We start from the raw sequence: 13,427 nt of genomic DNA, 5'->3' as shown, positions 1-13,427 counted from the left end.
GGAGCAGCTCCCTTCTCTTCTCTTAGCCAAATCCAAGGACACCTGGAGAGAGGTCTTGGCTATGGCCTTGCCTTTGACCGTCCCCATGTGTGGGAGATAGGAGGGTGCAGAGTGCAGCTCACATCAGACTTGCATAGGCTCTATGAAATACAGTAGAACCCCAGAGCTATGAACACCTTGGGACTGGAGGTTTTTCATAGCTCTGAACAAAACGTTATGGTTGTTCTTTCAAAAGTTTACAACTGAACATTGACTTAACACAGCTTTGAAATTTTACTATGTGGAAGAAAAATGCTGCTTTTAACCATCTTAATTTAAACGAAACAAGTACGGAAACCGTGTCCTTTCCTTGTCAGATTTTTTTTTATAAACTTTCCTTTATTTTTTAGTAGTTTACATTTAAAACAGTACTCTACTCTTTTTTTTCTTTTTTGGTCTCTGCTGCTGCCTGATATGTACTTCAGTTCCAAATGAGGTGTGTGGTTGCCTGGTCTGTTCGTAACTCTGGTGTTCCTAACTCTGAGGTTCTAGTGTAAGGAAATATTGTCACAGCACAGCTCGGCTCCTTAGGAGCTTTAACAAGAAACCGAGCCCCCTCCCCCACCCCCCCAGGAAATGGCTGTTTGATTTGCCCTACAATCAGCTAGCACAGAGGGGAAAGAGGCTGCATAGTGCAGGCAGTTTTCACACAGCTAATCCCCAGCACAATGCAGAGAGAGAGATCTGCACTGACTGAACGCTGATTACTGATCCAAAACTGCTGGGCTTTTGTTTCATTTCAAGACAGACCCTAATTGTTTACTTTAAAGGTGTGTACAGATCTGCCCATTTGATTCCCTGCGATGTCCAAAGCTTGCTTCAGAGCTCAAAACACTTGGGTTTTTTAAATCAAACACACTGTATTACAGCTTTCATTCATCGTATAATTTAGGTGACCCCGTCACAATTTCTGAGCTCTGTGACCTGTGCCTCTTAGAGCAACTGAAACCTCTCTGGCTGAGAATTAAATAGAGGGCAGCCTTGCCAAAAATATAATAAATAGACAGACACTTCACAGAGGCCAAGAGAAACGTGCAATCACTCTCTCCTGCATGCCCGTACAGACATTCACCCAGCAGCCAAACTAAATTCTCCAGCACAAGGCTGAAAGAAAAATGTCCTCCTGGCTAGGTTCTGTGGTTTGAAATCAGCAGCTGGAAATGAAACACTATAAGAACATGGACTGGGAAATACAATGAGAAATGGAGTCCCAGCCCAGTCTCATGCCTTCTTCCTCGAGCCACATGGGAGGAGGTCACTATCTCAGAATTTCCATCCCCAAGGAAATTTTGAAGCAAAAAATTAATTAAATGCAAAAGCTCTGTTAATGCAGCGTTAGAGTTGAGCATTTAAGTGTACGAGAGCTAAGGGTCCCCCAGTGATGCTAATTGAGCCATATTGCACATATGTTGTTACAATGTATCCACCTCACAGTGTGGTGGCATCCAGTATATAAAATAGGAGACAGTAGATTGTGACTTGGCTCATAAGACAAGAACAATTTCATTCAATGAAATGAAAAGGTGACAAATTCAAAACTGCCTGTAAGTAATACCTTTTCTCCCTATCTCTAATTTGACGATGGAACTCACTGCCAGAGGATGTCTTTGAGGCTAAGAAATTAGCAAGATTCAAAGGAAAGGACATTTACATAGATAATAAGAATATCCAAAGTTAATGGATACTGATAAAGTTTCTGGAGGAGAGATTAAGCTTCTTGCGTCAGGGCTTAATCCAATTTCAAATTATTAGGATGAGGCCTCCATGGACAGCAAGCTGTCCTTGGGGATAAGGAAGAGCCTTGCATGACAAATCAAGCCAATGTTTGATCTGTTCATAGAATATCAGGGTTGGAAGGGACCTCAGGAGATCATCTAGGCCAACCCCCTGCTCAAAGCAGGACAAATCCTCAGATAGTTTTTTTTTTTTTTTAACCCCAGGTCCCTAAATGGCCCCCTCAAGGATTGAACTCACAACCCTGGGTTTAGCAGGCCAATGCTCAAACCTTCTAGTCCTTTGATTGTCAGAACCTTGGGGCTAGAGTTCTGAGACATGTGGGTCAAAGCTCCCGTTTCCCCCAGAGCTAACAATCTGGGGTAGTTAGATTTCAGGGAGAAGTAAAAACAGGAAGCCAACCCCAGGCAGTTGTATCCTTGAGGGTGGACCCAGGACAGGGGGCCAAGCAGGCTTGCCTTAGTAGTCTATCTGAGGAAAGGGAAGCCTGGCTGTCAATCTCCTTTTGGCAAGGCATGCTGGGAAAGGGAAGGAGTCTAGGGCCTCTATAACATCTCAGGTAGTTGGAAGGGAGAGAGATGTTGAACTGACAATGCTGTGGGAGGTGAGATCTGTGGTGAATGCATATATGGACTTGGAGGTGCTTACCTATTTGCATATTACACTGAGAAACTCTTGGGGCTTTGATCACTGTACAGCTTGGGCAGCTGGTCACTCTGTCACTCTAGATTGTACGGATGATTTAACAAACACTTTGTTTTTTAGACTATACCTCTCTCGGTCTTTCCTTCTTTACCCTAGCTTTTCCTCACCCCCTGCCATGATAGCGCAGTGGTTTGAGCATTAGCCTGCTAAACCCAGGCTTGTAAATTCAATCCTTGAAGGGGCCATTTAGAAATCTGTCTGGGGATTGGCCCTGCTTTGAGCAAGGGGTTGGACTAGATGACCTCCTGAGGTCCCTTCCAACCCTGATATTCTATGGTAAATTCAGACATAGGGTAAGTTTGCAGCTTCTAAGCTTTGTCAATATACAACTAATGCCTGAAGAAGTGTTGCAAACCCAGCACAGCATCTTAACAACAGAACCACAAACATGCTTCTCAACTTATCAGCCATCTGATTCCCTTAAAACTTGCCAATCTCAGCTCCTTCAGTAAATGGGAGTAAGACTGCAGAGCAGATACTCTGAATTTCTTAAAAACCCAAGCAAGTCCCTGCTTCACATAAACACTCTTAACTATGGAGCTATGAGCAGCAGCTCTATATTTGTGGCTCTTAATTGTTCTACACAACAGTACACAACTAAAATACATGAGACAATAATTCACATAACAGTTTTAAAAACAACACTAAAGAACTCCCAGTCTGCTGAGGAAGAAAAAATCCTTCCCACATAAAACAGATAAGACACGTGCAAGTTTGTATTGCTGCTGTGCCTTTTGGCTGTTGGGTATCCAGATGAGGATGAACTTGATGACCTGGTAAGTTTTCACCCTGAATAATTTGCTAAAACTTTAAAAAAAAAATGATATTCCAGAAGAGGCTGTAATTACCAGTGGAACGTAATTACCAGTGGGATTTAAGCCACCCCTCCTCCACTGAGATCTTGAGGAATCTGAACAGCAGACTTGTGACAGTGACATCACCACTACTATAAACAAGAGAGTCTAAACTCGGGGATTTCAATGGAATGTAGCTTCCAGACTCTGTGTTGTCATTCACGCTGTCAGCAAAACAAGGAATTAAGAGCATATAGGATCTTAGGGAGGTGGCAAGCCTTTTCCTACTGAGATACACTGACTGGACTGGTGTAGGAACACAGACAAACTTACTAGAGAAGATGTCCACTGAAAAGCACCGTAACCACAAGCAAAACCAAAATGGAGCTACCCTGCTTTCATAGAGCCCCCAGGCTCCTGTGTCATCTTGCTGCCAACAATGCAGTATTCACTGCTCCCTCCGATTCAGAGAAGTCTAGCAGGGCCATGCAGAAAACAACCGAATGAGAGGCAGACTTCACTGGGTGAGCTGGGGAAGAGACTCTCTAACAGAAAGCATCAAGTGGATCTGATGGTGAAACTCTGATGCTAGCTTCAAAATGCTGGAAAGCAAAACTGTACGAAAGCCCAGCTTATTCAGTGCAGTCAGTATGTAAAGGGAGTAAGTCTGTTGCTGCTGAATCTGAACACATGACAAATCAAATCACAGACAGCTTAAGGTGAACTGGGCTCCCTGATACCTCTGACATGGGACTGAACAGCCTCCCTCCAGACTTGGAGCTACAAAACTTTCAAGGGCTAAACTTCAAGATAAACCTTCTTCCACTGCCTGAGCACATTGTGAGCCTGTATGAAATCCAGGTAAATCCATCCCTAAGCATCACACTAGCAATGGCTATTTTACAAACAGAATAGTGCTAGTGGCCCTGGAAGTGAGAGAAAAGCCCGGTTTTCCTATTTCCCCCATGCCAACCCAACAACACAAGCCAAAAGAAGGAAACGCCCCCTCCCATTAAAGAAGCTGCCCTTTTACACCCAGCTAACGTCCAGAGGAGAGAAGGAACAGATCTTCTCAGACATGGCATGAAAACTTGACAACAAAATGACAACAAAAATGCAGTGAGTGCTGTGGACTTAGAACCATGACATGGAGAACATCTGTGCTAACATGGAAGCCGGATGGTGTTCAGGTGTTTCTCTGTGGGATTAGATCTTAAGGATGTCAGTTTGTAATCTAGCACTGTTAGAATGTCTTTTGTATGAGAGACTTAACAACATCTTTTTCCTTCCAAGGAAGAGCCTGCCTATACATTGATAGAAAGCACTAGTGTAAAAAGACTTGCACTAGTGCAAAATTCCCAGCCTGGACAAGGCCTGAGATCTCTGGCTGTATTTCCAGTTATACCACTGTTTGGTGGTGTACTTCAATGTGTCTCATTTGTAGCTAATGAAAAAATCAATAGCAGAAATACAATGCTAATTATGTTTCTCTAACAAAGCCAAGCAACTCTCCTCTCCTGGAATTTTACAAAAAGTTTGATTCACTCCTTTCCCAAACCCTGCAGTGGTGCACTGATTTCTCATGTACTTTGTTTCCTTTTAAAGAAGAAAGGGAAAATATCAAGTGCCTCTAGCATGCCTCTGCCTATCTGCAAAGCACTCCTGACCCCTTGTAAAAGGATGTACCTGCCTTGTAGAATCCCCTGCTGGCTATGTGTGACTCTGCAGCCCGGTGACTCAGTTTCCCTTCTCTCAGTGCCCCTTACAAAGCCCATATAGTCCAAAGATATATGAAGAAATTCCCCTGCTGGGGTCCTACTTTATTAAGTCAAGATAAACTTGAAATAAAGTCCCTTGGCCTGCAGTCTCCTTCTGGGGCCTGTGTTTCTGGGCTCCCAGCTGCTTCCTTCAGGAACCTTTCCAGCAGCTCTTGTATTTCTGTCCCTTACCTCCCAGGGTGGAGAGAGGTCCATGGGTTAACAGTCCTTCCGCTGCTGCTGTCTAACCCTCTATAAGGCCCAGGTGGGCAGCAGGGAATCAGATATATGCTAACGGTCCCTCTGAGAGGGGCCAGTCCCCCTGTGACATCCCTACCCCAAAGCCACATTCCTGAGTATACACAAAGGCACCCATTGAAGGGGCGGTCTCACTGCAATATATACCCAGGGAAGGGCTTAAGTGTTGCCAGCTTTGAAAATCTCTGTGTGAATCTATCCTCCACTCTGTAGATCATGTGAGCATAAGGAACTCTCTGCTTGCGTTCAAACACCACACTTCCAGATCTCATCACTGTGGAGAAAAGCTGGAAACAGGGCAGATAAATATCAATGGATTTTTTGACAAAAAAAGACCAACCTATTTTTTATTGAAATCAGATTTTTTTTGATTTTGTTGTTCAAATTATAACAATTTGTTCTTTTAAAAAATAAACTTGTTTAAAATGAAATCTCAATCTAATACAAAACATGTTAAGGCCTAAATTTATTATAATCTCTTAGGGCAATTTAATAATATATGCTGAATCCATGAGCCTCTAACCAAAAATGCTGAGTTAAAGGCTTCTTTTCTACATAAAGAAAGACTCAAGGGAAAAACATTGAACTTTTGAGGTCAAGGTTTATAAATATGGCACAATAGGTCATGTGCTGTACTAAGAGCTTGATCCTGTGGGGGACTCAGGGCTGTGCTAAGTCATCACAGGTGGTGGGACTCAGCCTCTGACTCCAGGAGGCACCATCATGTACCTCATCAGGATCATCCACAGAGCCCACCTGGGGAGGCGGGGGGCAAGGGTCTCACGCTCCTGTTTTACAGCTTCTCCCTCCCTGAGCTCTGAGTGGCTCAGTTCTTGGATTATGACTATTTCTGACTCCACCCACTATGGAAAATACTGATCTACCCAGTAATTGCGAGCCCTTGCTTCTGGATGGTTCTAGGTACTTGTCTTAAGTGAACTTACCCTGTCTCTTTGTACACAGACAGAGAGACAAACACACAGAAACCCATTCACTTCTCGACAGCCGCCTCCTCTGTCTCTAATCATATAAAATATACTGCACAAGAAGCATGTGGGTTACATGAGCAGATAAAGTCTTGGATTGTTGTTAGTTCTCTTGTTTTGCTGGGGGTAGGGATGGGCTAGGAGTTGGGTGAGGCGGGGGAGTTGAGTAACAAGGTAGAAGGAGCAGAATGAGTGACCAGAAAGGAGCAACACTGGTGTCAAAGCAGGAGACTGGGGGAAGAAGGGACAATATTCTTCAGAGTGCAGCCTCTGGTGCTGATTAGAAAGAATATTTTCTTCATTTGGACTAATTCAAAATTGAGAAATTGCCTGGGAGTTGAAAAAGTAGGAAAGCTGGTCTTTTTCGTCCAGTCTATGAATAAAAACGAAGAGGGAGGGGATGAGATCTACTAGTTTTCAAAGTTTGAAGGACAGCCTAAGAAACTTAGGAGACTGTTGTCTCATTTTCAAGACACTAAGGGTATGTCTACACTACCTGCCGGATCGGCGGGTAGTGATCGATCTATCAAGGATCGATTTATTGCATGTAGTGTAGATGTGATAAATCGATCCCTGATCGCTCTCCTGTCGACTGCTGAACTCCAGCTCAGTGAGAGGCAGAAGCAAAGTGGACGAGGGAGCCGCGGCAATCGACCCCGTGACGTGAGGTAAGTCAAACTAAGATACGTCGACTTCAGCTACGCTATTCTCGTAGCTGAAGTTGCGTATCTTAGGTCGATCCCCCCCACCCCCAGTGTAGACCAGGCCTTAGATAAGTAGGAACATAAACTGCTGTCACTTTCACCTAGGCCATGTCTCCACTACAAACTTGAGCCAATGCAAGTTATGTCAGCATCAAGCTGCCCCAGTGAGTACATCGCTTGTGTGTGTACGTACTTGGCTCCTTGCGTGTGCTCACCAGGAGTGCTTGTATCGATGTACAGTGTGGTGCACCATGAGTACGTTTTCCAGCATGCAGCTCATCACTATCCAGAGCGCTGTCTTGGGAAGATCTGCCAATGCATGGCGGGGCAGGAACAAGTCGTGCAGGGTGACTTGGAGAAAGGGGTCAAGTTCCCAGCATGCAGCTGTCTCCATTGCATAATGTCATCCATATCCCATAATTTTCATGCCTTCTTTAAAAATCCCATGAACCCACACGACCTCCCTTGCTATCCGCCATCTCTGATAGCAGCATGGAACTTGCACAGCTCTACACTATTGTCATGAGCGCTGGAAGCACAAGACGTGCACACACAATCCTCCAATATTTGCAGAGCCATAAGAAGAATCGAATCAGTGAGGGAACGTGCCGATTCCTTGTTGTGGAACATAATGAAAACCAACTCAGAATTGTTGGTGGTGTTCACAGAGCAGCTGTAGATGGTGGAGTGCCGCTTCTGGGCCCAAGAAATGAGCATTGATTGCTGGGATTGCATCATAATGCAGGTTTGGGATGACTAGCAATGGCTGCAGAACTTTCAGATGCGAAAGGCCACATTCCTTGATCAGGAACTCACCCCCACCTTCCATCACATGGACACCAGAATGAGGGCTGCACTGACAGTGAAGAAGTGAGTGGAAACCACACTGTGGAAACCTGCAATGCTGGATTGCTACCAGTCAGTGGGAAATCATTTTGGAGTTGGAAAATTCACTCTGGGGGGCCATTGTCATGCAAGTATATAGGGTCGTTAATCATCTGCTACACAGGACTGTGACTCTCAGCAGTGTGCAGTACATAGTGGACGGATTTGCAGCAATGGGGTTCTTGAACTGTCGTGGAGTGATAGATGGGACACATATCCCTATTTTGGCACCAGCCCACTGTGCTACAGAGTATATCAACAGAACGGACTATTTTTCTATGGTTATACGAACACCAGTGACGCTTCACTGACATCAAAGTTGTCTGGTCCGGGAAGGTGCGCAACACTTTCATCTTTAAGAACACAGGACTGTTCAGTAATGTACAAGCACAGACTCTCTTTTCTGACTGGCGGATTACCACTGGTCATAGAATCATAGAATCTCAGGGTTGGAAGGGACCTCAGGAGGTCATCTAGTCCAACCCCCTGCTCAAAGCAGGACCAAACCCAACTAAATCATCCCAACCAGGGCTTTGTCAAGCCTGACCTTAAAAACCTCTAAGGAAGGAGATTCCACTACCTCCCTAGGTAACCCATTCCAGTTCTTCACCACCCTACTAGTGAAAAAGTTTTTCCTAATGTCCAACCTAAACCTCCCCCTCTGCAACTTGAGACCATTACTCCTTGTTCTGTCATCTTCTACCACTGAGAACAGTCTAGATCCATCCTCTTTGGAACTCCCTTTCAGGTAGTTGAAAGCAGCTATCAAATCCCCCCTCATTCTTCTCTTCTGCAGACTAAACAATCCCAGTTCCCTCAGCCTCTCCTCATAAGTCATGTGCTCCAGCCCCCTAATCATTTTTGTTGCCCTCCGCTGGACTCTCCCCAATTTATCCACATCCTTCTTGTAGTGTACTGGACACAGTACTCCAAATGAGGCCTCACCAGTGCTGAGTAGAGGGGAATGATCACATCCCTCGATCTGCTGGAAATGCCCCTACTTATACAACCCAAAATGTCATTAGCCTTCTTGGCAACAAGGGCACACTGTTGACTCATATTCAGCTTTTCATCCACCGTAACCCCTAGGTCCTTTTCTGCAGAACTGCTGCCCAGCCATTCGGTCCCTAGTCTGTAACAGTGCATGGGATTCTTCCGTCCTAAGTGCAGGACTCTGCACTTGTCCTTGGTGACATTGAAATGCCAGTTGTGATCCTGGGGGACCCAACCTACCCATTCCACTCCTAGCTAATGAAGCCAGCCACCTTAACAGCACCAACGAAGATTCAACTACCTGCTCAACAAGTGCAGCAGGGCATCCGAATATGCTTTTGATAGATTGAAGGATTGCTGGCATTGTTTTATCACAAGATTGGATCTTTGGGAAAAACATCCCAACGGTTACATCTGCCTGCTGTATCCTTCATAGTATCTGTTCGGCAAAGGGGGAAAGGGCGGACATGGAGCAGCTGTCTGCTGAGTTTGAACAGCCAGACACAAGGACTATTAGAAAAAATGCAATGTGGAGCTGTACGGCTGAAGGTGCTCTTGAAAGAGCACTTGAACAGTGAGTCACAGTAATGTGCTGTGGTGTATGTACTGTGTTCTACTTGGCCCTGCTGTTTTGGGGCCTGTTAGGAATTGTGTGGTGCTTGGTGAGCATCTATGAATATAAAACTGTCAGTGCACCTATTAACATTGTAGTACTTGCTGTACATTTATGACACTGTGTTTGTCGCTGATCTTAGGACTTGAGTCAGACTGTACAATAAAAAGTAATGGTTGCTTTCAGGACCACCAGGCACTCCAGAGCGGATGTTGTGAACTAATAAAGGTGAATTATTTTCCAAAGAATAGAATTTTATTGAGCAACTCTGTGGCTCAGCACTGGATTCACTGTTGGCTTCCCTGGCCTTCTGGTATGCCTGCTGCATTTCCTTGGTTTTCACACAGCTGGTCTCTGTCGTATCCCTTCTCCTGCATGCCCCTGAGCAATCTGCCTGTAGATGCCCACATTTCTATGGCTGCTCCCTAGCTGTAACTGCACAGTCGCTTCTCCCCACAGGCCTAAGAGATCCCATATCTCCTGTCTGCTCCAGGCCAGTGCGTGTGTGGAACATATCAGCGGCATGGTCAGCTGGGCAGTTGCACACAACAGTGAAGAGTTGCTAGGTGTGCTCATCAAGATGGGAAATAAGGAAAAGGCATTTCAAATATCTGTGGGGTTTTCAGGGGGTGGGGTGGGTTCCAGCCTGTGTGACCCCGGGCAGTGGAATTCACAATGTAACCAGAGCGGTCAGTCTCAGGCATTGTGGGAAGCTGCTGGAGGACTGTTAGGGTTGACATAGGTAGCACAGTGTCTACACTCGCACTGCATTGACTTCAGTGCATTGACCATGGCTCAATGCCATTCGGGGAGCTGGTGTTACTGCGTCATTGTAACGGGGTGCTAACATTGGTGGGAGACAAATTAAAGTACAGACACATGCACAGCTAAGTTGCCCTCACTTTGTAGTGTAGACCAGGCCTTGCTTGAAACTCTTCCTAGGCTGACCTGAAATAATCAGTTTAATTCACTGACTACAACCGTAATAAATAATTGGTTGTAAATGTGAAACATGTCTGGATGAGAGAAGTTATGTATCCAAAATATTTACGGTGGGTTTTGTTTCATACAAATAAAGTGTATATGCTGTTCTGTGTGTTAAATTGAAGTCACCATCCTAATGCAGTTGGACACAAATAATGAGCCAAAAGTGAATTATCCAGTAAATAAGCAATATATCAGTCACCATTTTCTAACACACTAAAATTTACAATTAATAAAAATCTGAAAATATTAAGCTATATAACTGCTTAAATAAATGTATGTAGTTATACTGTACCCTGCTAGGAAACAGAAAATTGTACGAAATCTAGTGTAAAGGCTCTATTTAGGTGTAAATCAACACATTTAATGGTCATATTAGCTAATGAGAATGCACCTTTCTTTAGAAAATAACTGAAGTACAAATGGAAAAGTTGGTTAAAACAGATTTCAGAGTTGTAGCCGTGTTAGTCTGTATCAGCAAAAACAACGAGTAGTCCTTGTGGCACCTCAGAGACTAACAAATTTATCTGGGCATAAGCTTTCATGGGCTAAAATCCACTTTATTAGATGCATACAATGAAGTGGGTTTTAGCCCACGAAAGCTTATGCCCAAATAAATTTGTTAGTCTCTAAGGTGCCACAAGGACTCCTCGTTGTTGTTAGGTTTTTTTGGTTAAAACAGATTATTTCAATTGAGGCTTTCCACTTGGGGATTTAAATCAATCCAGCCTGGCTGGAAAACATGACCCCTCAGGGCACCCCACACAAGGACCAAGAAAAAGAACTCCAATCTCCTACTTTTCAAACCTCATGCTATTTTGGTCCCTGACCCCTGGTTTATGAATAGCTGGGGTTATCAACACTGGCGTTTGGCCCTGGGATGCACTGAGCAGCAGGGAGGGAATGGCTGGTTTGTAACTTGCGCAGTCACTTATCTACCAACAGTCCTGGGTGTCTTTTTACCCATGGTCTTGGCCAGCCAAGGCCAAAGGACACACCCATTAGGAGAGTAATTCATTCTCATCATGGGATTATTGTGTAGGCAGCAAGCAGGCAGCTATAGTGAGCCTAGAGTGGCTGGCAAAGGATGGGTTGTACCAAACAAACAAAGTTTTGGAAGCAGATTGGTTTCTTGGAAATGGCCAGGGGACACCCCGGGGGGGGGGAACCCCAAACTCCTCAACTGTCACAAGACAGAGAAACATAGGAGAAGCCTGTACAAATGTATGCAGAAAACACCGCATGGCCCCCCACCCCCTCTGGACATTGTGTGCAGGAGAGCTCCTCTGAAGATCCCCCCCTCCCCCCCCAAGGCAACTGGAAGAGAGCTACAGCTAATGGTGGCACGGGGCATCCATGAGCTCTAGCTGCTCAGTGGAACTCTGAGGCTTTGATAACATCTCGGACGTCCCAGGCTGCTCCCTCCCACCCCCCAAAAAACACTGCCCCAGGGAACTATGTCGGAAGGCTGGCAGCTGTGGGGTCATGAGGGAGGGTACCCTCTATTTATTGTAAGCTCTGCAATGGGGAGGGGCAGGAGGCAGGGCTCAGAGCAGCATGGGCATCTGCCCTGGGCACTTAGAGTCAGGCCCAGCATGATACTACCTAGTCTGCAGTTGGCAGGCCAGTCTGACCAGTTAAGATTAAGCAGAAACTGCACAATCCCTCTCACCTGAAAGATACCTGGATCCAAATGCATTTGCAGAGTGTCTGAAAAATCCCTCTCCTCCATACAATGCAGCTCGCAACCAACCAGAGGCTGGAAAGCAAGCACCTATTAGCCAAGGATGACTGTAAATCAATGCTGAACCAAGCTGATTAGAATGATGCAAATAAACAGCTCACCTCCAAGTGACATGCAATAGAGGCAGAGTCTTACAATGAGAATTGTTAGGCAATCTTAATAGGTGGGGCTAGTCTGAACACATTCATATTCCTAGACTGAACAACACTGTGGTACAGGTTCTACTAGCAAATGGCTACCACAGCAACTAATCTGCTGTGTCTGAGGTTTAACTGCAGAGGCTGACAGACCATGCACATGTAGTCTTCACACTCTGCCTCTCTTTACCTTCTTCCTCAGTGTTTTGCTTCCTCTTCTTCCTGGATTTGGAGTTCTTCTTGTTTTTCAGATCCAGAAGTTCCTTAATGCGCTGGGCAACTGAAAATCCAAAGTATGGTTAAATGAGTGACCGCAAAGCAGACTGAACGTGCTCTGCTTTCTTCACCTCATAGCATGCATGCAGTGACCCAGCATAGACAACTAAGGACAAAGGACAGCAAGATACCAAAACTGCCTACAGACATCAGCAAAAGCAACCTGCTCTGGTGCTGCACGAGGGGGCAGGCTGGCCTCAACTGGTCAGGGTACAGATGCTAGGAGAGCTGGAGGCCATGGCTGGGGAGATGGGGAAGAGAAGAATAAAATCTGTTTAAAGTGAAAGAGCCTTTAAGAACCTTGTGTCCATGACACTGGTATCAACCAATTCCAGAAAGGCCTAGGCTGGGGCTCAAAGAGATCGTCACTGAAATCCACTGAACAGGAAGGATACCGGAGGGAGGCTCCAGAAAGTCAAATCTCCTTCTGCAAGCGTCTTGCTTACAGATCAGCTGCACTCTCCCCCACCAAACACCGCCCCAACAGCGGTTAGCAAGACTGACCTAGTGATCCTACTGGCCCCTGCAGCACCAGAGTCTTGGAAAAGACAGGAAGAAAGTCCTGCCCGAGCCAGTTTACAATGCCTCCTGCTTTGTTTCTGCCCCTGAATTTCTGGCCAAGGGAAGCCCAGAGCTGCTACACCCATGGGAGGAAGCACTAATATTCAATGCTCCATCTAGGAGGGTGTTTATGGAGAACAAATGCTTGAACTAAGGTTACAATTCCCATTCCATTACACTCTCTACCCTCACTCATCCAGAAACTTCTCCTCTGGGACTGAAAACTCCAACAAAAATGATTAAAGGTCTAGAAAATA

General features: G+C 45.3%; 1 protein-coding gene across 5 annotated transcripts in view; it reads right to left on the bottom strand.

Annotated features, from left to right (window-relative positions):
• The window catches only part of LOC120381110 (rho GTPase-activating protein 39-like), a 120,035-nt gene that overhangs the window by 12,695 nt on the left and 93,913 nt on the right, over positions 1–13,427 (bottom strand). For all 5 annotated transcript variants that reach the window (XM_039499200.1, XM_039499202.1, XM_039499203.1 and 2 more), the window contains exon 5: positions 12,524–12,613. In XM_039499200.1, the coding sequence (XP_039355134.1) occupies positions 12,524–12,613 (90 nt within the window). The remainder of the gene's footprint in view (positions 1–12,523; positions 12,614–13,427) is intronic.

The sequence above is a fragment of the Mauremys reevesii genome, linkage group 13 (genome assembly GCF_016161935.1).
Source record: "Mauremys reevesii isolate NIE-2019 linkage group 13, ASM1616193v1, whole genome shotgun sequence".
In the NCBI taxonomy this organism is placed as follows: Eukaryota; Metazoa; Chordata; order Testudines; family Geoemydidae; genus Mauremys; species Mauremys reevesii.
This window is presented reverse-complemented; position numbering and strand designations above follow the sequence as displayed.